The 20,366-nt window shown below is 52.4% G+C and overlaps 3 protein-coding genes across 7 annotated transcripts in view; 2 read left to right on the top strand and 1 right to left on the bottom strand.

Moving 5' to 3' along the window:
* Positions 1–1,646: 1,646 nt before the first annotated feature.
* On the top strand, positions 1,647–8,784 carry CUEDC2 (CUE domain containing 2). Its single transcript, XM_061358762.1, has 8 exons — positions 1,647–1,740; positions 2,554–2,697; positions 3,025–3,086; positions 4,395–4,528; positions 5,647–5,817; positions 6,135–6,196; positions 7,833–7,893; positions 8,269–8,784. Exons 1-8 carry the CDS (start codon positions 1,667–1,669, stop codon positions 8,413–8,415), a joined length of 855 nt encoding a protein of 284 aa, XP_061214746.1. The 5' UTR covers positions 1,647–1,666; the 3' UTR covers positions 8,416–8,784.
* Positions 8,785–8,826: 42 nt separating this feature from the next.
* Positions 8,827–13,492, bottom strand: FBXL15 (F-box and leucine rich repeat protein 15). 4 transcript variants are annotated; one of them, XM_061358758.1, is made up of 4 exons: positions 13,284–13,492; positions 11,600–11,850; positions 10,379–10,881; positions 8,827–10,036 (listed from the first exon to the last, which is right to left on the bottom strand). In XM_061358758.1, exons 2-4 carry the CDS (start codon positions 11,780–11,782, stop codon positions 9,847–9,849), a joined length of 876 nt encoding a protein of 291 aa, XP_061214742.1. In that variant the 5' UTR covers positions 11,783–11,850; positions 13,284–13,492; the 3' UTR covers positions 8,827–9,846. The 4 variants fall into 4 exon arrangements, with proteins under 4 accessions (XP_061214742.1, XP_061214745.1, XP_061214744.1 ...); XM_061358761.1 differs by lacking the exon at positions 13,284–13,492 and adding an exon at positions 13,090–13,194; XM_061358760.1 differs by lacking the exon at positions 13,284–13,492 and adding an exon at positions 12,583–12,606.
* The window catches only part of PSD (pleckstrin and Sec7 domain containing), a 47,493-nt gene continuing 40,310 nt past the window's right edge, over positions 13,184–20,366 (top strand). Inside the window, exons 1-2 of one of the 2 annotated variants that reach the window (XM_061358737.1) lie at positions 13,184–13,211; positions 16,915–17,035. In XM_061358737.1, coding sequence (XP_061214721.1) covers positions 16,998–17,035 — 38 coding nt within the window. In that variant the 5' untranslated portion in view covers positions 13,184–13,211; positions 16,915–16,997. Of the gene's footprint in view, positions 13,212–16,914; positions 17,036–20,366 lie in introns of those variants that run through there. The other variant, XM_061358734.1, reaches the window with a different exon arrangement.

Genomic DNA, 20,366 nt, shown 5'->3' with positions numbered 1-20,366 from the left:
CACTGCTCGTGTCCCATTACTGTGAGGTTCTTTCTGTATCTGTCTCCTGCTGCCCCAAGAGAATGGCACTGACACACAGACTCAGGAAAGGTAGCAAAACCTGCATTTGATCAAAGGCTGGAAGAGTAGAAGAGCACAGATTGGGAATATTTGATGGGGAATCACTGCAGGGAGATGTAGTGTGTGATGCCATATACCCAGCAAAGCACTTTTGCACAAGCTTGTGTCCCAGCTTTCTCCCTCAGGATGGAGAGTCAAATCTCTAGAACTTCAACATGGCTATAGCCAGGGGCCAGTCTGGCTGGCTTGGGTGTGCTCATCTGGCCAGCCACAAAGAGGAGTACATGTACTCTCTTGGCACCTGCAGTGGAGGCCTGAGGCAGCTTGAATGGGCCCCGAGACCGGAGATGGACCTACCAACAGGCTGATGGGCTTTGGTTCTCTGTAGGTCACGCAAGAGCAGTGCTGGGTGCCATTGGGGGGTTTATCTATATCCTGCTAGCTCTGGAAGTCCCATCTCGGGAAATGCCAAAACTTTTCTATTCCCGTGGGAACAACAATCCTGTCTTTCAGCAACCCACGTGACTGCTCCATGAGTTCTGTGTCAAACGGAACTGGTCAGGTCCCCGTGTGGTTGGAATGAGGGAGCTGCACTGGTGGGAAAATGATAACCTTTGGAAGCTCTCTGGCTGATGACCACATGAGTTTCTCTTTATGCAGGGCTAGTTTGCTTCCTTGGAAGAACTTGGTGCTTACAGCAGGAGTTTGTCTACCCAGCAGCTTTGTAAACCCTGGGGGAATGGTTACCATTAATGGCTTTTTTCCACCCATTTCAGTCCAGGCCCAGTACTGATAGCTGAAGGGAGGCTGTGGGCAGCCCCCCTCTGCCATTGCTTCTGTAGGAGCTCTGTGATTCTTAGAACTCCTCTGAGTTTTGGATTATCAAACACCACTTGTTGCAGCTGCATCAACTGCAGAATGGCTCATTTACTGAGCAGAACAACAGGCTCCTGTTTGGGTGGGATTCCACTGACAGTCCGTGCCTGACCTGGAGACCTTTGATATTTTGGCTGGCAGACTAGTTGTCTGTGCCCTGCTTGGTATTTCCCTGTAAAATATGCTCTAGGTTGTCCTTTCTTTAGGAGACATTACCCTTCCTCCCACTTGTTCCTGAGTCCAAGCATCACTGCAAATGCTCTTGGCTGGAAGGTTCTCCCCTCTCTGCACTGAGCATGCAAACCCACTACTTGCTGCTTCCTTGCCAGACAGCTCAGCGTTCCAGCTCAGGAGATGTCTCTGAAGTCCTGCAGCTGGACACATCTGCATTTCCAGCTTTGCTTCCTGGAAGGGATGTTTTAAATGTACAGTTCAACTGCATATTGCCAGCATCAACACAAGCTGGAGAGGCCCAAGATACTGGGACTGCTGTGGGCTTGTATTTCCAGTGGATTCTAATACTGCTGCTTGGTGTGGATATCTTTGCCTGGTGTTACCCAGGGATGACAAGGAGGAGTTTGTGAAATTTTCTTGTGAGAATACACTGGCCTGTACCAAGCCTACCTTTTGATCTGATTGATATTTTGATCTACTCCTTGCCTTTGAAATTACATGGAGTTTTCTTTTTCCTCTTTTTTTTTTTTTTTTAGAGGAAAAGGTTTAGGGAGACATGGAGCTTGAAAGAATCATTCGAGATACGCTAACCCACTTCATCCAGTCCAACAACCCTGCAGCAGACCTCAGGTATGTTGAGTTAGCAAGATCCAGTATCATTGCTCTAGATTGAACTTTGCATTAATTGTCCCTCTATACATTATACTGAACTCTGTAGTTTTCCTGTACTTTGTGTTACCTTTCCTTAAGTCAGATCCAGGATGCAGATAATTTGCATAGGCTCTGATGGGAATGCTTGAATAACTATCTAGTAATGTCTTTGATGACCAAGATAATTAATTTCCTGTCCAGTAATACACATTAGAATATGGAATTCTCTTCATTCCACAGAGCTCCCTAAGGGCTTTCTGAGCAGCCTAACACTATGTCAGAGCTCTCCCTATTTTGAACTCTGCCTGCATGCAGAGATACAGCCAACTTGAGGCTGGAACACAGCAGCTGGTGGCAGCAGTGACACAAGTGTGGAGAGCAGCAAGCAGAGAATACTGCATCCCATAGAAATAGCAACTTGACAGAACATGGTGACCCCACCTGAAACACCAGTCAGCACAGAAAAGCGAGGGTTTGAGCACTTGGAATATTTTTGTTAGCTCAGCTGAAGCACCTGCAGGAGCACAGCGTCTGGGCACACTCTGGGGCTTTCCTTCAGTGCTGCCCAGGACAGCAATGCAGTGTTTCATCTGTAAATGCTTCCCAGTTTACCACTGACCAGCTGCTACCTGGCTTTACTGGTAGGATCTGCCCAAGGTACAGTCCACAGCAGTCCTTCTGCTTCTCTATTAGAAAGAGACAAGGTTAGATGGAATGGGGTGGAGAGAGAGAGAGAGAGAAAAAAAGTGCCTGCTGACTCTGCTGCCACGTCCCATTTGTCTCTGTCTCCAGCGGGATGGATGATGTTTTCTTCTCCTATATCACGGGTGTCCTGGAAGAGCTGGGCTCTCCAGAGTCCTCAGAGGAGACTTTTGACATGGACACTTTTGTGGAAATGATGGAGGCGTATATCCCTGGCTTTGCAGAAATCCACAGGTATGTGAATGTTATTGCTTTGTACGTGCATGCCATGCACTGGGGGCCTGGACCCAAGCCCCTCAGTACAATAAATTCTTTTACTATACCGATTTGAAGATGTATTGGTACCAAACCCATGATACTGTGATTAAGACAGTCCTTCCCTGAACACAGAGATGCTAATCCCAGTATAGTTTGCAAGTAGGTCCTTTGGTATCTGAAATGCCAGTTAATTTTGTTGGGCTGCCCAACAAGCAGCCATGTCTTTCTGTAATGAGGTAGCTAAGTAGGATAGGCTACTGTTCTTATTCCTCACACTAATTTTGCAGCTTCTGTCTCTTACAGTGGGGATGTTTGTGAAATGATGTTCTCTCTCTCAGAGAGGCTTGATGAAGCTCGCAACAAAGGTGAGTTACACAGACAATTTCAGCACAAGAAATTATATTCTGCACATGTTTTCAGTCAATATATGGATGGTTTGAGTCATGTGGAATACTGTCCAAGACATACTGGGGTGAAAAAAACTTGACCAAATCTCCAAACAGCTCTGTTGAGATCACATCCAGAGTAATAAGGAAGAAGTGGCAGATACAGTGCTGCTTGTTGAAATTCTGCTCTAGGTTAATTCTGAAAGTGAGGATTTCTGCCTGCCTCTGTTAGCCATCTGCCTAAGCAACACCACCACTGGGTAGCCCATGTCAGGTGCATCATAAAGTAGAAAATCCAGCTGAGTGCTTGTATCACTTCTAGGCTTTCAGCATCCTCAAAGCTCACTTCCTGTTCACCCATGAATCGTGGCATGGCTGCAAAATCAGCAGTGATGTGCCCTGGCCTGCACAATGCAGGACTGCAGAAGACTGCGTTATCCCAGTGGCCCTTTCTAACCTCAGCATTCATGATCAGCTGGATTGCTATGTTAATCAGCTTGAAAAGTACTTCCCACTAAAGAACAGGCAGATGAAGTGCTTGGATATTAAACCTTTCAAGACATACCAGTCTTGGTTTTGCTTATCTAGCAACATTACTGCTGTCTTGCCAGAAGGCTGCATAGCGCAGAACAGTGTAGACAGTCCTGTCTTTTATCATACTTGCTGCTTTCTTGAACTTGACAAAATCTTCTGCTCTGGTTCCCTACATCTTCCTTTTGAGGATCCTGATGTAGCCAGAATGTGAAAGGACAGCACCATCCCAGTTTTAGAGAGGACAGGACAGAGGTGAAACAATTGCAGTGACACAGAAAGAGCCTATAAAGAGAGGTGCATCAGAGTAACCTGATCACAGGATGTGCTGGCTAACAAAAGCCTGGGGACTACCACAGTGTATTCCCAAATTTAAAATCAAAAGCATGCCTTCGTTCAAAGTTACAGCAAACACCATTCTTAGAAATGTTAACAAAAATGCCGTAAGTAGCCACAGCCAAGGCATTAGAGTGCCGAGAATTGACAGAACTGAATTCACAAGCAGCCTGCACCCTGTAAGACCTGGAAATGCAGCATTCAGAAGCTCCAGCATGCACTAGCACTGCTTACCTGCAGGTCAGGATGAGCAGAGTAGATGCTGCCTTTGAGGGCAGGAGGAACAGTAGTGCTTTCCAGTCTCATCACTTAAGTAAGGATTTGCTTGGCACACGATGCGCTAGCTATCTAATGGCAACAGAAAACAGCGCTCTAGCCTTAGTGGGACTGTTCCTCAGGAGATATCACTATGTCTTTAAGAAAAACCTGGCCAAAAGGCTGTGGAAAATGGAAGTGAAGCACCCTCTGAAGACCTGACCAAGGGCCAGGAGCCTGGAGCTGGAGCCTGCAACGGGGAAGGGCAGTGCACTCTAACAGACGGAGCCGGGGCCCAGGTATGAGCACCCTGCAGAGGAGCAGGAGCAGTGGGGACAGTCACCCAGCACTAGGCTACCAGCACCACCTGAGGGCATTTTCTGGCTCTGGAGGGAATGACAGCATAGGCTGTGACAGCATCACTGGTGTCTGTGATCTCCATGGTATGGCCTGAGCAAGACTGCATAAATGGAAAGAGAAAATTACATGCTGACAGAAGAACATGAACCATCACTCTGGCTCATCCTTTCCACCCAGTGGAAAAGATGAGCCAGAGCAATGGTTGAGAGAGCCTGTCCCACTGCCCTCAGAGATTCCACAGCAGCACCATGGGGATGCCTCTACAGCACTCCCACCTAGCTTCACCCTGTTCCCCTTGCCTCACTCAACAGTTTGAGGTGGATCACCATTTCTTTCCCCTTCTGTCATACAGTATCTGCACAGGAAGCAGTCCCATCTCTCTGTGTGTCAGTCCTGAAGATGCCAGTCCAGACCCTCAGTGACTATGCTGTGCATTTACAGAGCTTTACAGCACTGAGTCATTGGCCCAGCGGTTCTGATCCTGCAGCACCATTCAGTATGACCCATGCCACAGTCATTGCAGCACCTGGTAGATCCCCCCCCTCACCTCCTTCTCTCACACTCTGCTTGCTCTTTTTCCTGTACTTACCTCTTCCTGCGCTGCAGTGCAGTGATTCTGCATCCACAGACTTCTAGCAAATGCTGCTGCTGTGCTTCCTTCTGATGTAGCCACAGGTCACTGCTTAGCAGTCCCTTCCCTTTCTGATCAAAGCACATAAAATTTCACAAGGTGAGCAGGAGTTCAAGCATTACACCACGGTGTCCAGAAAGCTCACTCCTACAGAGGCACATAGTATGGCCACAGATGAGTCAGTTCACAGCAGCCCTACTTTAAAGAGTGTTGAAATAGAGGGGGAGAAGATTAAGGAAGAGCACTACTTTGTCCTTGCAAAGATACAATCCCCTGTTAGCTTTGGGAGTGTTATTTAGTCATGTTTGTATGGAGAGAGAGCCTTCAGCTAAGGGCAGGCTGAGTTTCCTGACAATGCAAAACCAGAAGGCCCTTTTCAATAGCTCACCGTATCGCCACCTTACCTCTGTCTCTTGCTCCAACTAGGAGGGCAGTAACTTGAAGGATGGTGTGGAGCTGCTGCTGGAGATGTTCCCGGCTTGTACTGTGAGCCAGGCAGAGAAGGCGCTCGCCATGGCCTTGGGGAACTTGGAGGAGGCAGTGCAGTTAATTGTGGAGGAGAAAGTGGAAATTGGCCCGGCAGGTGCAAGTGTGAAGGTACAGTACTTGTAGCTGGGTGGCAGCAGGGCAGAGCTCAGGGGCACACGGGTGTCCCCACTCTCTGCTGCAAGCAGCTTTAACCACAGGAACTCCCTATGCAATGAGCCAGGAGGATCACCCAGAACAACAGCCCCTCTCCTTTCCCTTTGCTCTGTGCCCACCACCGAGCCAGCACCCCAGTGGAGCTTTGGCTGGCACCTTGCTTCCCACAGGAGCTGGAGTGCTCCACCGGCAGCTGGGCGCACCGAGCTTGCAGGGGTTAGGTGTACACCCCACATGTTGTGCCACTCACACACCACCTTGTCTCTTCCCAGGAAGTGGCACGGCCTCGCAGAGCACCCAACCACGAGGAACTCAAACAGGTTATCCTACAGAAGTAAGTACCCAGCAGCAGAGAACCCCTCATTTTGCTCCAAATAAAGGAAGAGGTCACAGTCTGGGGAAGGTCAGAATGGCAATATAGTCTATAAAGAATGTGGGGTGCATGATGTTTAGTAAGGATGCTGTGAAGCTGATTTAGGTACAGCTGAACACACCTACAAATAGAACCATCATGTGGGAAAAAAAAAATAGGTTTGGGTTTGTTTTAGAGCTGTGGCACAGGAACAGGTTACCTGCACCAGCTGGGTCACAGCGCTGGCTGTGTGTGAGGCTTCAACCTCCTGCAGGTACAATGCAAGTCACAGTACTGCCAGCTGAGGTCCTGGTTAAAAGTTCAATACACAAACATCATGCTGCAGCTCAGGTAACACACTGTGACTTGTAAAACTACAGCAGCTCATTCATACCCCCATCCTTGGAGACAGTCCAAACAGGGCTAAAGATACCTTTAAGAGACTGTGTGTACAGCAACACTGTGAAGATTAAATCTCACTTGTTGAACATGTGAACTCAATACATTCAAAGAAACCTCACTGAAGTGCCCCTATAGACTTCTTAGTAATGGAAGTGGCTTTAGACTGGTTTACCTTTATTCATTTCCAAAAGCATTTAATTTTCAGTAGGAGAACCCACACTGTGGTTTCATCGATCTGCTTTAAGATCTCAGCTTTCACCAATATCCTGTGGGCATACAGATTGCACATGTCTATCCAGCCACACGTTTTCCAACACTTTACATACCCCCAGTGACAGAATGGGGAGACAGTCTAAGGAGGATAAAAGCAAAGCAGAATGTCATCCAAGCAGAATTAGCAATCCATGGCCTTGCCCATCTCCTGTGCAGGCCTGTTTCAGGGTGACAAGCAGGGGAACAAAAAGCCCAAGCTGCTATTTATGTTTCTGGGAACTTCACTTTAATGACATTTTGGCAACGTCCTGTACATCACTCAAGCACAGGTACAGAGAGCAGATTACCATAGCTGAAGATACACGTGATACAACTATACTAACTACTGAGGGAGAAGTCATGGTCAGCTGTGCTGTCCACCTGCTAAGCCAGCACCAGTCTCAAGAGTAGTAACTCAGCAGTACAGCAAGCAAATGTTTGGGCCGTGATGTTTCAGTCATATAGGGAATGAGGTGATGCTTTGATGAAGTTGCTTCCAGCACAGACCTGTGTCACAGTCAAGTAGTAGGTGAAGCGTGAAAGGAACACCATCTCTTCAGGGCAGAAGCAGCCAGCTTGGTCCTCTGATCTCAGCTCTGTCTCCTTTGGCTGCTACCAGTTGGTCTGAGAAGAAGCAAAGCTGCCCCAATGGCAGAGCACACCAGACCTGAGCACCTCTTCCAGTTCTGTAGCGCCCATCAGCATTCTCAGCAGCCCAAGTTTTCAATACCATTCGCATATGGCCAAGGATGCTACTCCAGGAGAATCATTATGGATTCTTTCCAGAAGGATGACACCACTTCTTGCCCATTTCATCCAGAGGATAACGTTAAGTGCTCCTAGCTGCAATCTAGGCACGCAGGACACATTGTACAGCCACAAACCAGCCAGAGGGAAAAGGGCATAGGCTATGAACAGCTCCAGGCAATGCTTGTTACAGTATTCACTAAATGTGTCATTTCAGATACATGATGGTGGATAGTGCAGATGATCAGAAAACCCACCGACCAGCTCCACCCAAAGAGGTAAGAGCAGTCCCAGCTCACCAGCAGTTTGAATGTCCTTTGGCTACAAGGTTTAAGAATCAGGCTGTAAGTCCAGAAAACAACAGGGTAGAACAGAGCAGACACATTCCCAGAGCCCACTAGGAAGCAAAGAAGGAAGATTAGCTTAGCTAAGGGGTGGCAGGGTCTGTCAGTTTCTACCATTCCTGACTAGCATGGGCCTTGCCCATCAGACAGCTTCTTTCCAGTTTTGCCCAAGATTCCAAACACAAAGGATGGGTAAAGCAGCCCACCCCAGTCTTCCTCTGCCCCCTGACAGCACAGCTCTGCTTCTGCTTGTCCCCCCTTTCCCTAGCACCATAGCTGGCTACCCATTTGGTGTTAATATCTTTTCAGGCTCCCAAGAAGTTGATCCGCTATATCGATAACCAGGTGGTGAGTACAAAGGGAGAGAGGTACAAAGACATGAAGAAGCCTGAGAGCGAGGAGATGAAAAGAACCTACATTAGCCTCAAACCAGCCAGGAAGTATAAGTTCCACTGACAGCCAGGTCCTCCTGTTCTTCAGCCTCCACCTTGCCAGCCAGGCTTGGCAGGATGGACACACAGCACTAGGGATGAGGGGACTCCTCCACGTGCCACTAACTGGAACTAACCTGGGAGCCAGGACACTACTTTCAGCTTCCTCAGCTAACCCAGCTGAGTGGAGACCTCTCCTTGTGTAGCTGTCCCCCTGACCCCAGGGCACACTGCAGTGGTTCTCCAGGGCCTGGGCAATCTCTGCTATTCCTTGCATGGGACATTTCTAGATCTAAGATGTGGCTTGTGCTTTTGCAGCAGGCTTTTTACAAGTCTGCACTGTTGCTTTAAACTGAGTGCCAGTATTAATAAAGATTATGCAAGTTGGTGTGTAGTTCAGCTGGAGCATGCATGTGCTTTATGGACACCACCTCCAATCCCTCCTGGGGCCAAAGGTAAGAGCAGGGTTATTCTCTCTTCCACTGTTTATTCTCTTCACATTCACCACAAGATGTAGCTGCTGTTTGGTTAACCACTTGGCAGATACAAGGGCTGAGGCTGAACTCCAGACCAGAGCTAGGCTCCCTGCCAACACCACCTGCAGCACTCCGTAAGCTCCAGCTGACAGCACAGCAAGGGCTCCTGTGATTTCTCAACAGCACTGGATGCCAAAGCTTCAGCCATGCAACATGGAGCAGGATATAATAGCTAGCCGTGGCACTACTGAAATACTAAGTCAGAAACTGGGGGGAAACAAATAGGAATGACCAGCTGCTTCCAGTGACAGCACAGCTAGGTCTGGTGTTTTTCTGTAAGAGAAACTGTAGTTAGGAGCAAGTTCCCCCTGAGAACAACTCTCAACTTGCACCACCCCAAACCAGCACCCTAGGCCTGGGCCATGCCAGCAATTTGGTGTCAGGCTGGCGAGTGGCTGCAGGCTGGAGCTGGACTCGCTCTGCCCTCCTCCTGCAGCACAGAGGGGCCTGCCCTCTCCTAGAAGGAGGGCTGGCAGCTTTTCTCCTTCACTCCAGCTGGCCTGGTGTGTTCCACAGCTCTGCTGGCATGCCCTGCACAACACCCCAGGGGACAGTCCCCATCAAAGACTTTCCTCTCTTGGGACAGCTGCCATTTAGAGATTTAAAATACAGCGAATAATAAATCCTATCTACTAGCTGGCCTGGCCAAGGCCTGTTCAGCACCATGGTGTTCCTGCAAGTCACTCGCTCTCTCCACTGCAAAGGGAGTTACTTTCCCCAGAGGCACCAATGAAGCCCACTCATGAATACCCACCCTGTGGCTGCTGAACAGCCCCAGAGGAAAGAGCAAGCCCCACTCAGGCCAGCCTTGCCAATGGGACCAACCTCTCCCTCTGCATATCTCCAAAGCAGCTGGTTCCGGCATCCTCCCAGGATCCCAGTGTCTTGTCAGTCCCCCCCCCTCCCCAGCAGCAGCACTTCTAGATCTGGAGGTTGATGAAAGGGGCGAAGCCAACCACATCCTGCAGGAGAACAAGAGCCCTCTGCAGTGGAGGCTCCACATCCAGCTCCACCCCACGGCTTCGGAGGATGCTCAGGCTGGACTCGGCCACATTGTGGCAATGCTTCACCTTCAGCGAGCGCAGCTTGGGACAGTACTCAGCCAGGACCCTGCCAAGAAAGAGCACGTGCAAGTTGCGTGCCAGGACTCCTTAAGTGCGCTGCTCACCCTCTTCTCACAGAAGCCCACAAGTACAACCTTTAGGACCAGTATCCTGGTGGTCTAAGAGAAACTCCAGGGACATGGTTGGGTCCCAGACCTACCCTCCATGACATGCTGGGAAACCTGCTGTTAGTAGCCTCTCTTGAAGGGCCTGTTAGTGTCTTTTCCCCCAGTCTGAGCTCTCCTTGCTTTTAGTATTAAGAAATCTTAACTTTTCCTCTTGGGTTCTCTTCTACTTCCCACCCCAGATACCTGCCATCCCCACACCAGTTCCCCACGTTGCTTAGTACCTGATGGAATCATTTTTCACTCGCAGACACCCTGTGAGGTCCAGGTGTTCCAGCTCAGGGCAGCACTTGGCAATCTCCTCAACTGCTACATCACCCACGTTGGCATTGACAGCCAGCGACAGGGACTTGAGCCTGCTGCACTTCTGCACCAGGTAGCAGATGGCCTCATCCTTCAGCTGGCGACAGGCCGTCAGGTCCACAGCCTCCAGTGCCTTGCAGTGGTCAGCCAGGCTGCGCAGGGACAGGCTGTCTACCCACTCGCAGTGGGCCAGGGAGAGCTGGCGCAGGCTGGGGCAGCTCAGTGAGATGGCTACCAGCGCATGGCGGCTCAGCTGGGCACAGCCCTTCAGCTGGATGTGGTGCAGGTGGTGGTTCTGCCCGATGACCGGGAGCAGCTCCCCGTCTGTCAGCCAGTCGGAGCAGTTCTGGAGTGCCAGCTGCTGCAGTACTTCGTTGTCCTTCAGCAGGTTAACGAAAGCAGCTCGAGGGATGGGAGGTCCAATCTGCGTGGGGAACCCAGGAAGAATGACGTGTCCCCCAGGGCTTCAGATCACCTGATCCTCACCAAATACTCTCCCCTCCTCTCTTCCACTGTGACAGTAGTGACCAAAGACACTCCCTTTCCTCATTAGAGAGTAAACCCTGCTGTCAAGCTTTCCTCCCCTTGTGCCACAAGCTAGAATATGCTTGGGCTTCTCCATCCCACATCATCATTTACATACTCGTGATGAACTCCACACCTCTGCTCTTCAAATACTCTGCTAGACCACTCTGTCCTCACAGAACAACAGCTACTCCAGCCTTTCCAAATCCCAGGCAGTCTGTCAGGGCAAGCATAAGCTTTCCCTGGAGATGAGGGACAGAATTATCTTCCACCAGACCCACCCTAATGCACAGCCTCTGTGAGGAATAACAGGCTGTGCCACTCAGGACTGGCTTTCTCCTGCCAGCTATTGCCCATAATGGCCCAGGTGGAGTTTCCTGGTTCACTCCTCCCAAGGTCTCTTGCTAAAGACACTGGCATTGCTGGGTCCTGAATCACTGCCTCTCCTCCCTGGGCCCATCTGTCCAGTCTGACACCCAAGCCATTAACCCAAGCTCCTGAGCAGAAACCAGCCTCCTTGTCAGGGGGTTCTTCGCCTCACATAGTCAGATGCTCCCCTGTTAGCTCCAGATCAGTAGGACATCTGTGTCTCCCCCAGCCTCAGAGCTATCCAATACCTGGCTTGAGTCAAAGCAGCGCATATTGGCCAGGTACAGCTGGATGAGAGACTGGAACGACTTGCTCACTCTCTGCAGGCTCAGGAGCTGCTGCAGTGGCAGATGAGAAAGAATATGTGGAACCAAGATGTCTTCCCAGGGCAGGTCCAGGAGGCATCCCCTGGAGGGGGTCAAACTCATCATCAGACGTCAGGGAGCCAGGCTACAGTGGGAGCCAGGCTAGATGTCCTCACACCTACTGCCAGGTGCCTCTAGGAGGAACAGTCAGAAAGAAAGACTCAGCAGTGTCTCCCACCATCAGCCCACAGGGTAACACCCCTTGACCATCATCAGGTCAGGCACCTGCCACCTGCATCACCTCCTCCCCAGCCCGGGATGTTCACTGCTCAGGCATCCGAGTTCATCTGACTGCACTGCCTTCGGGGCAGGGACTTCCCACCAGCCTCTTGAGGTGTTCCTGTCCCTCAGCGAAGCAGCAAGCGACTGCTGCAGCATTACCGCATCACCTACACAGCAGCTGTGCCTCCCTTCCACGGCTAAGCATCGCTCCACCTGGCAGGTCGTTCCCTAGCTGCCGAGCCACTCGGACCCTTTTGAGGGGAAAGCAACAACGCTCCGGACCCCCCGAAAGCGGTCTCCCTCCGATGAGGCGACAGCCTCGGGTACCCAGAGAAGGGGCAGGAACCGAGGAGGGAGCAGAGGGGTCCCGGCAGCCCGGAGCCTCCCGAGCTGCGGTTTGACACGACCCCAGCAGAACCCGCAGATGAGGGGGAGGGGAGGAGGACACTCCCGCTCAGCCATTCCTACCCCACCGCCCCTCGCTCACCCCGTGAACGGCGCAGCTCCTGGGCTGCCGCCCCGCCGCCAAAGCGAGGGAGCCGCAGGAGCCCCATCACGGCCTGCACACCCACCCTCCGGCGCCCCGCTGCCGCAGGGTCCCATGGCGATGAGACTGCCCTGCCTTAGCGCCCCTAGCCCGGTACCTGCCGCGACCCGGCGCTGCCGCTGCCCCGGCCCCTCCATCCGGCTGCACCTCACCCAGACGCCGGCGTCCAGCCGTAACGTCACGCCGGCGGGCGGAAGTACGCCTGCCCGGCCGCCCCGCCCCCGGCCCCGCCCCGTTACCTCGGCTGGCAGCAGCGAGCGCGTTACCGGGGCGCCGCCGGAGACCTTGCACAGCGGCAGCGCTCGGGGCGGCGAGGAGGGCTCGGCCCTAACAGGCCGGGGCACTGCGCGGAGTAGAGCGACTCCGGCCCTGCGGGCGCGCCGGCGGTCACAGGTCCCACCAGTGCCGCAGCGGCTCCCGCAGGCTGCTGCAGCGGCAGGGCTCTCACACCAGCCCCGGTACAGCAGCTCCCCGGGGACACCCGCTTCCCTGTGCACACCACCACTCCCAGTCCCTCAGTTATCCCAGTTCCCCCGCGCACACCAGTTCCCCGGTGTACACCAGTCGCTCCAGCCCCGCGGCTCCCCGGCTCCCTGGTGCACACCGGCTGCCCCGGTTGCTCGGTCCCCAGCGCACGTCCCTGCCCGCTGCAGGAGGATTGGCGCATGCGCACCGCGGCGGCGCTGTCCGTTCAGCACCACGCGGAGCCGGGACCCGCTGCTGCCGGTGAGCGACGGCACCAACCCCCGGCCCCGACAGATGCCCCGGCCCCGCCCGGCCAGGCCCCCAGCACCCTACCCGGTCCCGCTGCTCTCACAGCTGGCTCCGCCTCCCACTCCGCGCCCGCAGAGGTACCCCCGGGAAGAGCCGGTCCCCGAGGCTCAGTTCTCACAGCACCCCCGACCGGCAGCCGCCCCTACAGGCCTGCCTCCCCTTGCCCCCTGCCCCTCCCGCCGGTCTGGGGTGGGACGGCACTGCTTGCTGTAGCTCGCTCACCCGGCCTGCATCCCCCCACCCTGCCAACCGCCTCCTCGCTCTTTGCTCCCCCACCGGTGCCCCGCCTGTCCCCGTAGCCCGGGGGTGCGGGGTCCGCCCCTTGCCGGCAGCCCCTGCCGAGAAGCGGCCCGGGCTCCTGTCGGCGCAGTTGCCATAACGACTCGGCAGAACCAGATGCTGCTGTTTCCCCTCTGCTCTCCTCCCCGCTGCCGGTCTGGGGTGCAGCCCCGTACCCCATCAGTACGGCACTCGTACTGCCCACACCAGCCCTGGATGGGTGACCCCATCCCTGGCTCGGATCCGAGCCCTGCCGCCTTGCGCAGCATCAAACTGTGGATCACTGCTGGCAACAGGCACTATAAAAAGATCCACTTGCCAAAAAAAGCAGTGCCCAGTGAAGGAGTCCCACATCCCTGGCCCCAGATTCCCTGGAACAAGTCCCGGGTTCCCTGGAAAGCAATGACCTGTCTATGCAACCTTGTGTGTTCTTTCCCTCCCAGTGTGGAGGCATCCCCCAATGGGAAAAGGTCTTCTTACCCTATTGCCTGTCCTCTGGTGGTAGCTACCCATGTTACCTGTCTGCCCCTGGATGTGTAGACCCTGAGAGTCCCAGTGGCTCCCAGTAGCACAGCACTTTCCTCATTTACAGAAGGACAAGTGAGGCAGGAATTTTCAGTTTTCTAAAGGAGCTGAGAATGCCCCCAGCCATGGCCTGGGACAATGCTTCCTTCCTCTGCAGTGGGGGGCGCAGAAAGCTCTGGGAGTGCTGATACTGCTTCTAGACTGGGAGGATTCATTTTGCCTTCAGGAGGTTTCAGCCCTGTGCTCACTCTGTTCTTGAGTTCCCTCTGTGAAATAAAAGTGTAACATCTGGCAGGGAGCCCCTTAACATTGCTCCTGACTGTGACTGAAACTGGCTACAGGGAGGCTTTTCGGAATAGTGGTCTTGGTCTGGATAGGAGGTGAGGGAGCACCAGCGAGCAAGGCATTGCAACGCTCAATTACAGCTGCCCTTCACTGTGCCAAAACAGACCTGGCTGGGAGCCCCTGCTTGTGCTGAGTTCTTGTTCAGAGGAGCTGTGCTGTGGATTGCTTGTTATCCTTCCTGACAACGTGTGTGCTGGACTGGCAAGCGGGACCTGCCCTGCTCCCTCACCAACCTCTGTTTATATTTTTTCGTTTTGTCTGATCCAGCTGGGCTGGCTGAATCACTTCCCTGGCATCCTGCTGGTAGCAGGGCTCAGAAGAGGGCTGAGAGCCCTGACAGATTCCAGTTACTGCAAAGAGGTTGGGAGGCACTAGCAAAGCATTTGACACAGTCTCCCACAGCATCCTCGCAGCTAAATTGAGGAAGTGTGGTCTGGATGATCGGGTAGTGAGGTGGACTGTGAACTGGCTGAAGGAGAGAAGCCAGAGAGTTGTAGTCTATGGGGCGGAGTCTAGTTGGAGGCCTGTATCTAGTGGAGTGCCTCAAGGGTCGGTACTGGGACCAGTATTATTTAATATATTCATTAACGATTTAGATGAGGGAATTGAGTGTACTATCAGCAAGTTTGCTGATGACACTAAGCTGGGAGGGGTGGCCGACACGCCAGAAGGCTGTGCTGCCATCCAGAGGGACCTGGACAGGCTGGAGAGCTGGGCGGGGAATAACTTGATGAAATATAACAAGGGAAAGTGTAGAGTCCTGCATCTGGGCAGGAACAACCCCAGGTTCCAGTATAGGCTGGGGAACGACCTGTTAGAGAGCAGTGTAGGGGAGAGGGACCTGGGGGTCCTGGTGGACGACAGGGTGACCATGAGCCGACACTGTGCCCTTGTGGCCAAAAAGTCCAATGGCATCCTGGGTTGTATTAGAAGGGGGGTGGTTAGTAGGTCGAGAGAGGTCCTCCTTCCCCTCTACTCGGCCCTGGTGAGACCTCATCTGGAATATTGTGTCCAGTTCTGGGCCCCTCAGTTTAAGAAGGACAGGGACCTGCTGGAGAGAGTCCAGCGCAGGGCAACTAAGATGATTAAGGGAGTGGAGCATCTCCCTTATGAGGAAAGACTGAGGGAGCTGGGTCTCTATAGTTTGGAGAAGAGGAGATTGAGGGGTGACCTTATTAGTGTATATAAATATATAAAGGGGGAGTGTCAAGAGGATGGAGCCAAGCTCTTCTCAGTGGCAAACAATGATAGGACAAAGGGAAATGGGTACAAACTGGAACACAAGAGGTTCCACTTAAACCTGAGAAGAAACTTCTTCTCAGTGAGGGTGACGGAACACTGGAACAGGCTGCCCAGGGAGGTTGTGGAATCTCCTTCTCTGGAGACATTCAAAACCCGCCTGGACACGTTCCTGTGTAACCTTATCTAGGTGTTCCTGCTCCAGCAGGGGGATTGGACTAGATGATATTTTGAGGTCCCTTCCAATCTCTAACATACTGTGATACTGTGAGAAGTGACACATGGTTGTGTTTGTTTGGCCTTTTCCTGGCTTGTGCTGCACCTGGAGAAGGTGAAGAATCTCCTCCCTTTAGGATCTAATGCCAAGGCAGAGCTTCAAGAATTGTTTAGTGTCGGGCCATCTCCACTGAGACATTTACGGCACTAATCCAGCTCATTTCAGCCTGCTTTCAAGACAGCAGTCTCTGTCAGTGCTGGGGCACTGCAGCCTCTCAGGCAGTGCTGTCTCTTCCAGATGCAGCAATCAGGGTCAGAATTACCCTGGAAGCAATCAACAGCTTCTGGATCCCTAACACAACCCTGCAGCAAGTGTAGTGTGGTTCTTGCTCTGACAAACCTCTTTAGTTCCTGAACCCAGAGCAGCCCTGAGTTTGCTGACTCAGCATTCAGAGGAGCGCAAGCAAGGTGGTGAAGAGAAGGTTGAACACGCCGGCTGTGTCAGGGCACAACAACAGCAGCTGCCCCTGCAAGGGCAGGAGCCTCCCCAGCCAGAGACCAGCCACTCAATACTTGGCCAGAGGTACCAGTGCCCAGAGGGGGCAACCAGGGTCAAGCACAGCTTTACAATGAACAAACAGGGCCATGACAATGGGGTAGGGCTGAGGTACACCTAGGACATCAATCAACAGCAGAGGGTCCAGATCATCAGTGCCCATAGCCCACCATAAGAATAGCTTAGTTTAGCTAAGTTGGAGACCAGCACTCCTACAGCACTGCATAACAGGAACCAAGAGTCCCAGGCTGAGCTTAAGTAGAGCCCCAGTCCTACAGTCAGGAGTAGTGGAGGCTCCAGATGAGGCTGATTAGGACCACTAAAGTGTACTAGCATCCTCAGGGTCCTGACAGCTGGTGGCCTGTGGAGGAGTTAGTAGGTAGGTAGGGAGGTTGGCTGGTTTGAGGCTATTGCTACTGAGATATATGTGTCATGTAGTAGGAGTCACGGACAGTTTCCAGCTGTGAAATGATCAGCCTGTTCTCTTCTCCACAGGTTGACTGCAGGTACAGAAAGAGCATCAGAGCCTGTTGCTGCCTTGTAGGAGTGTATGTGAGACACAGCTTTACACCATCAGGATGTCTGGTGGAGCTAGCAACATAGGAATACATCAATGGTAAGGATCCCAAACAGGTACTATTTTTGTGCTCATGCCTGTAAAGTTTTCCTATATGCAGAGTGGATGTAGTACAGCTGTACAGCACTGCAGCGCAGGGCCTGGGTGGTTATCCACTGTAGCTCAGCCATGAAGGGGCAACTCAAAGCAGGCAAGCTTGAAGGACCAGAGCTTTGTTCTGCTCTGCTCAGTCAAGAGTTGCAACAAGCTTCTGCCTTTCTGGTGGCATATGTTTTGCCTAAGATGGGTCTGCATTTTTCTTGAGAGGTGTCTGGAAGTCTCCTTTCTAAGCTTCAGCCAGATGCAGACAGCTGCAAACTGACCTGCCAAAACAGCTTCCAGAGTTGACACTCGTGTCAGGGAGATCCCTTAAGGCCTTGCTAGTCAAGCATTAGGATGAGGGCAGACCTCAGGCTAAAAACTTCTTTCTGTAAGCTTGGATAGCTGCCATCTTCTAGATTTTAAAGAGGATGTGGGAAAGATTATCACAACAGCTCCTGTAAGACCAACCAGTTCTCTTAATTTAGCCTCTAAAAGGTAATAAAAAGAGCTGTGGTCCTGCTCACATGCATGTTAACCAGCGTCTGTAAGTGCTGAGTTCAGTGGTAAGTGTGGTGGAGACAGGACACAAGAGATGGGGAAATGGAGCTGACAAGAAGTTAACCCAGCTGATGTGGTTTCAGCATATGTCCTGTTAGCTCCACGGCACACTGTGGGCCTGGTGCCACGCAGGCAGCTACTGGCTTAAAGGTGGTGCCCCTTGCAAGACCAATGGGGTGAGCTTGGAGATGCTTCCCTTTCAATGGGTGACTGCATTTGTCGTGACTCACCAGGCACATGTCCATCACTTCTTCTTGTGCCTTTCTAAGACACTGTTTTGGACAAGGTGCATCTGAAGCTCCCTGTTCCCAAGAGCAGTGCTGGGCTGTAATGTTCCCAGTGCTTGCAGGGCATCTGCAGAAGTGTGTTGCACAGGTACCTTCCACAAGCAGGGGACACCAGTCAGTCTGGTGGCTCTCCTGCTATCCCAGTGACCACTGGTGTCCTGTGAGGGAAAGCAGGGCTTCTGCGTCGGGCCTTGAGCTGATTGACAGTGACAAGAGACCAAGCTGAGCCCTGGGGCAAAGAAGCAAATTAGCTCACAACTGCTGCAGCTTTCTTGTATATTCCCTGGAAACATATGGTGCTGGTTGCTCTCAGAGCCAGGGCATGGCCTCCGGTCTGACTCTGCTGGTATCTTTACCCTCATCTTTACCCTCTCCCTAAAGTGAACGGAGGCTTCAGCCAGCTCCACGGCTGTGCTGGTGCCTGGCTATACTTGAGGAGTCTGGTCATGACCTCATCCTTTGGGAAGTGGGAATGAGGTTTGGGGAATTTGGGCCTAAAGGGAGGGGAGTTTGCTGGTTAGAAGAGCCGACCCCAAGTCAGGAATCCCAGGGTTTGGTTCCCAGAGGTGCTCCTGATTTGCCAGCTGATCTTGGGCAAGTCTTCCCTACCCATGCCCCTTGACTTTTACCTTGCATCAAAAATGCAGTTATTTCGAAGTCAAAGGTTGGGTTTCTTCAAGCCTTCTGGGGTTCCTAGAGGCTGGTGTTGTGGGAGAGTACAAGTTATTTTTAGGAGATCGGTATGGTGCCAAGCCAATACTAACCTGCTGTCTTAAGAACTATCACCTTGTGTGATGGCTGGCACCTTGCTGGCTAATCAGGGTAAACCCTGCTCTCAATGGGGACTGAGATTGCGCAGTGCCACCAGGAGCCCCTTTTAAGATGGTGAAACAAGAACCCATGATGCCTTCTGTTCAGCTCTTCCCCTTTCACCTTCCCCTTTCTCTTGTTGAGAACCTGCCTATATATTCAGGAAAAAAAAAATAGAAGTAAAGCAAGACCAAGCTGTGCAAGGCAGGGTTAGAAGAGGAACATGCATGAGGAGCTCCCAGCTAGACACCAGTGCAGGGCTGTTCTGCAGCATTCCCCTCATGAATCCACTGCTTCCAAGCTTTCAGTGTCTCCTTTGCATGTGCCTCCATACACTTCACCAAGGTGGCAGGTTCCGACACCCCCCCCCCCCCCGAATGGTTGTAATCACTCCTTCTTAACTGAGCACCTAAGTTTCTACACCTTTCACACATTCTATATGGGATCGTGTTCTCCCTGTGCTAGGTCAGGACACGTGTCTGGGGCTTGCTGTCTCTTTCCTGCATCAGATACTCCCTGTATTCATTGCTTTTCCTCCCCCTTATGCCCTTTCACCTTTCCCCATGTGAATCTTGAGGCTGAAGGTGGGGGGAAGGGATCACATTTTACTGTTGTGGAGTTTAGCTGGAAAACAGCTCCGGAGATCTTTGCTGCAGCACAAGCCGTGTCTTGGGAGGCTACACCCAAGAGCTGTTGATTTGGGTTCATTCAGACTAAATTGGTCTCTCTGGTTCAGTGACTCACCACTGTGAGCGACCTGCTGGCACCCAGGAAGCTCCATCCTCAGTGCAGAGCTCACCCCACCAGCCAGAAATCTCCTGCTTTCCTCCAAAACCGTCTTTCCCTCGAGCATCTTTTTACCAAGAGATACTCCCACACAATTGTTCCCCTAACTGCTGTGCAGGGAGATTATTTATGGCCCAAGCTGTGCTGAGGCCCCACCTCCCTATCTCCAGGACAGGTTTTACCATGCTGGCATCTCTGCCTTCATCTAAACTAAGCAGTGTCAGAGCAGGGGGAAGCCCGCTCGGTGCATGGGGCTGGGACAGCGTCTGAGAGATCTCTGGAACAGCAGGCGCTCCCAGGGCGTTACAGAAATACTTAGCTACAGCTCGCTCTGAGGCCCAGCACACAGCTTCCACTGCCTCCTCGCTGCACCGCGGCTCTTCTGAACGTTCCTGCGGGAGGGGAGCTGGGACTCCAGGCAGGGCCGGGCAGGCAGCGCTTGCACAGGCGCAGGTCTGCACTGGCTCTTCTCCCTGGTAAGACATTTTGCAGTCGGTCCTCTTCCAGAGAGCCTTTCATCCTGAAAAATCCTGCTGTGGTCCCAAATGCCTGCCCCATGCAAGGGAGCTGCCAGAGGCACAGAATGGTGTGGGTGTTCCCTACCCTGAGCCAGGTCTGCATAGAGTGGTGGGCAGGATCTCCAGCACTGCCTATTTGCCCTGGTGAGCTGTGAAGCAGCATTTATATAGCAGACTGTCAAGGAAGGGTATTTTCATCATTTATCCTTAACCCCTAGCCTGGTGGAATAACAGGTAAGTGCATCAGCCCATTAAAGACTTGGCTTATGCTGCAGTGGCTCTTTTAATATACAGCTAGGATGTGGTTGGGTGTTGGCACCAGGGGCTGAA

The sequence above is a fragment of the Neopsephotus bourkii genome, unplaced genomic scaffold, assembly GCF_033783945.1.
Source record: "Neopsephotus bourkii isolate Nb327-2 ecotype Australia unplaced genomic scaffold, CSIRO-AGI_Nbou_v1 NB_951, whole genome shotgun sequence".
Classification (NCBI taxonomy): domain Eukaryota; kingdom Metazoa; phylum Chordata; class Aves; order Psittaciformes; family Psittacidae; genus Neopsephotus; species Neopsephotus bourkii.
This window is presented reverse-complemented; position numbering and strand designations above follow the sequence as displayed.

What these genes read in the sequence shown, in the direction of transcription:
- FBXL15 (XM_061358758.1), bottom strand. Translation starts at nt 11,782, where the DNA reads ATGATGAGTTTGACCCCCTCCAGGGGATGCCTCCTGGACCTGCCCTGG. An exon ending in GCTGCTTTGACTCAAGCCAG is followed by an intron (nt 10,882 to 11,599) that starts GTATTGGATAGC and finishes TTCCCCACGCAG; the next exon opens with ATTGGACCTCCCATCCCTCG. An exon ending in GTGAAAAATGATTCCATCAG is followed by an intron (nt 10,037 to 10,378) that starts GTACTAAGCAAC and finishes CTTTCTTGGCAG; the next exon opens with GGTCCTGGCTGAGTACTGTC.
- CUEDC2 (XM_061358762.1), top strand. Translation starts at nt 1,667, where the DNA reads ATGGAGCTTGAAAGAATCATTCGAGATACGCTAACCCACTTCATCCAG. An exon ending in GGCTTTGCAGAAATCCACAG is followed by an intron (nt 2,698 to 3,024) that starts GTATGTGAATGT and finishes TGTCTCTTACAG; the next exon opens with TGGGGATGTTTGTGAAATGA. An exon ending in AAACAGGTTATCCTACAGAA is followed by an intron (nt 6,197 to 7,832) that starts GTAAGTACCCAG and finishes GTGTCATTTCAG; the next exon opens with ATACATGATGGTGGATAGTG.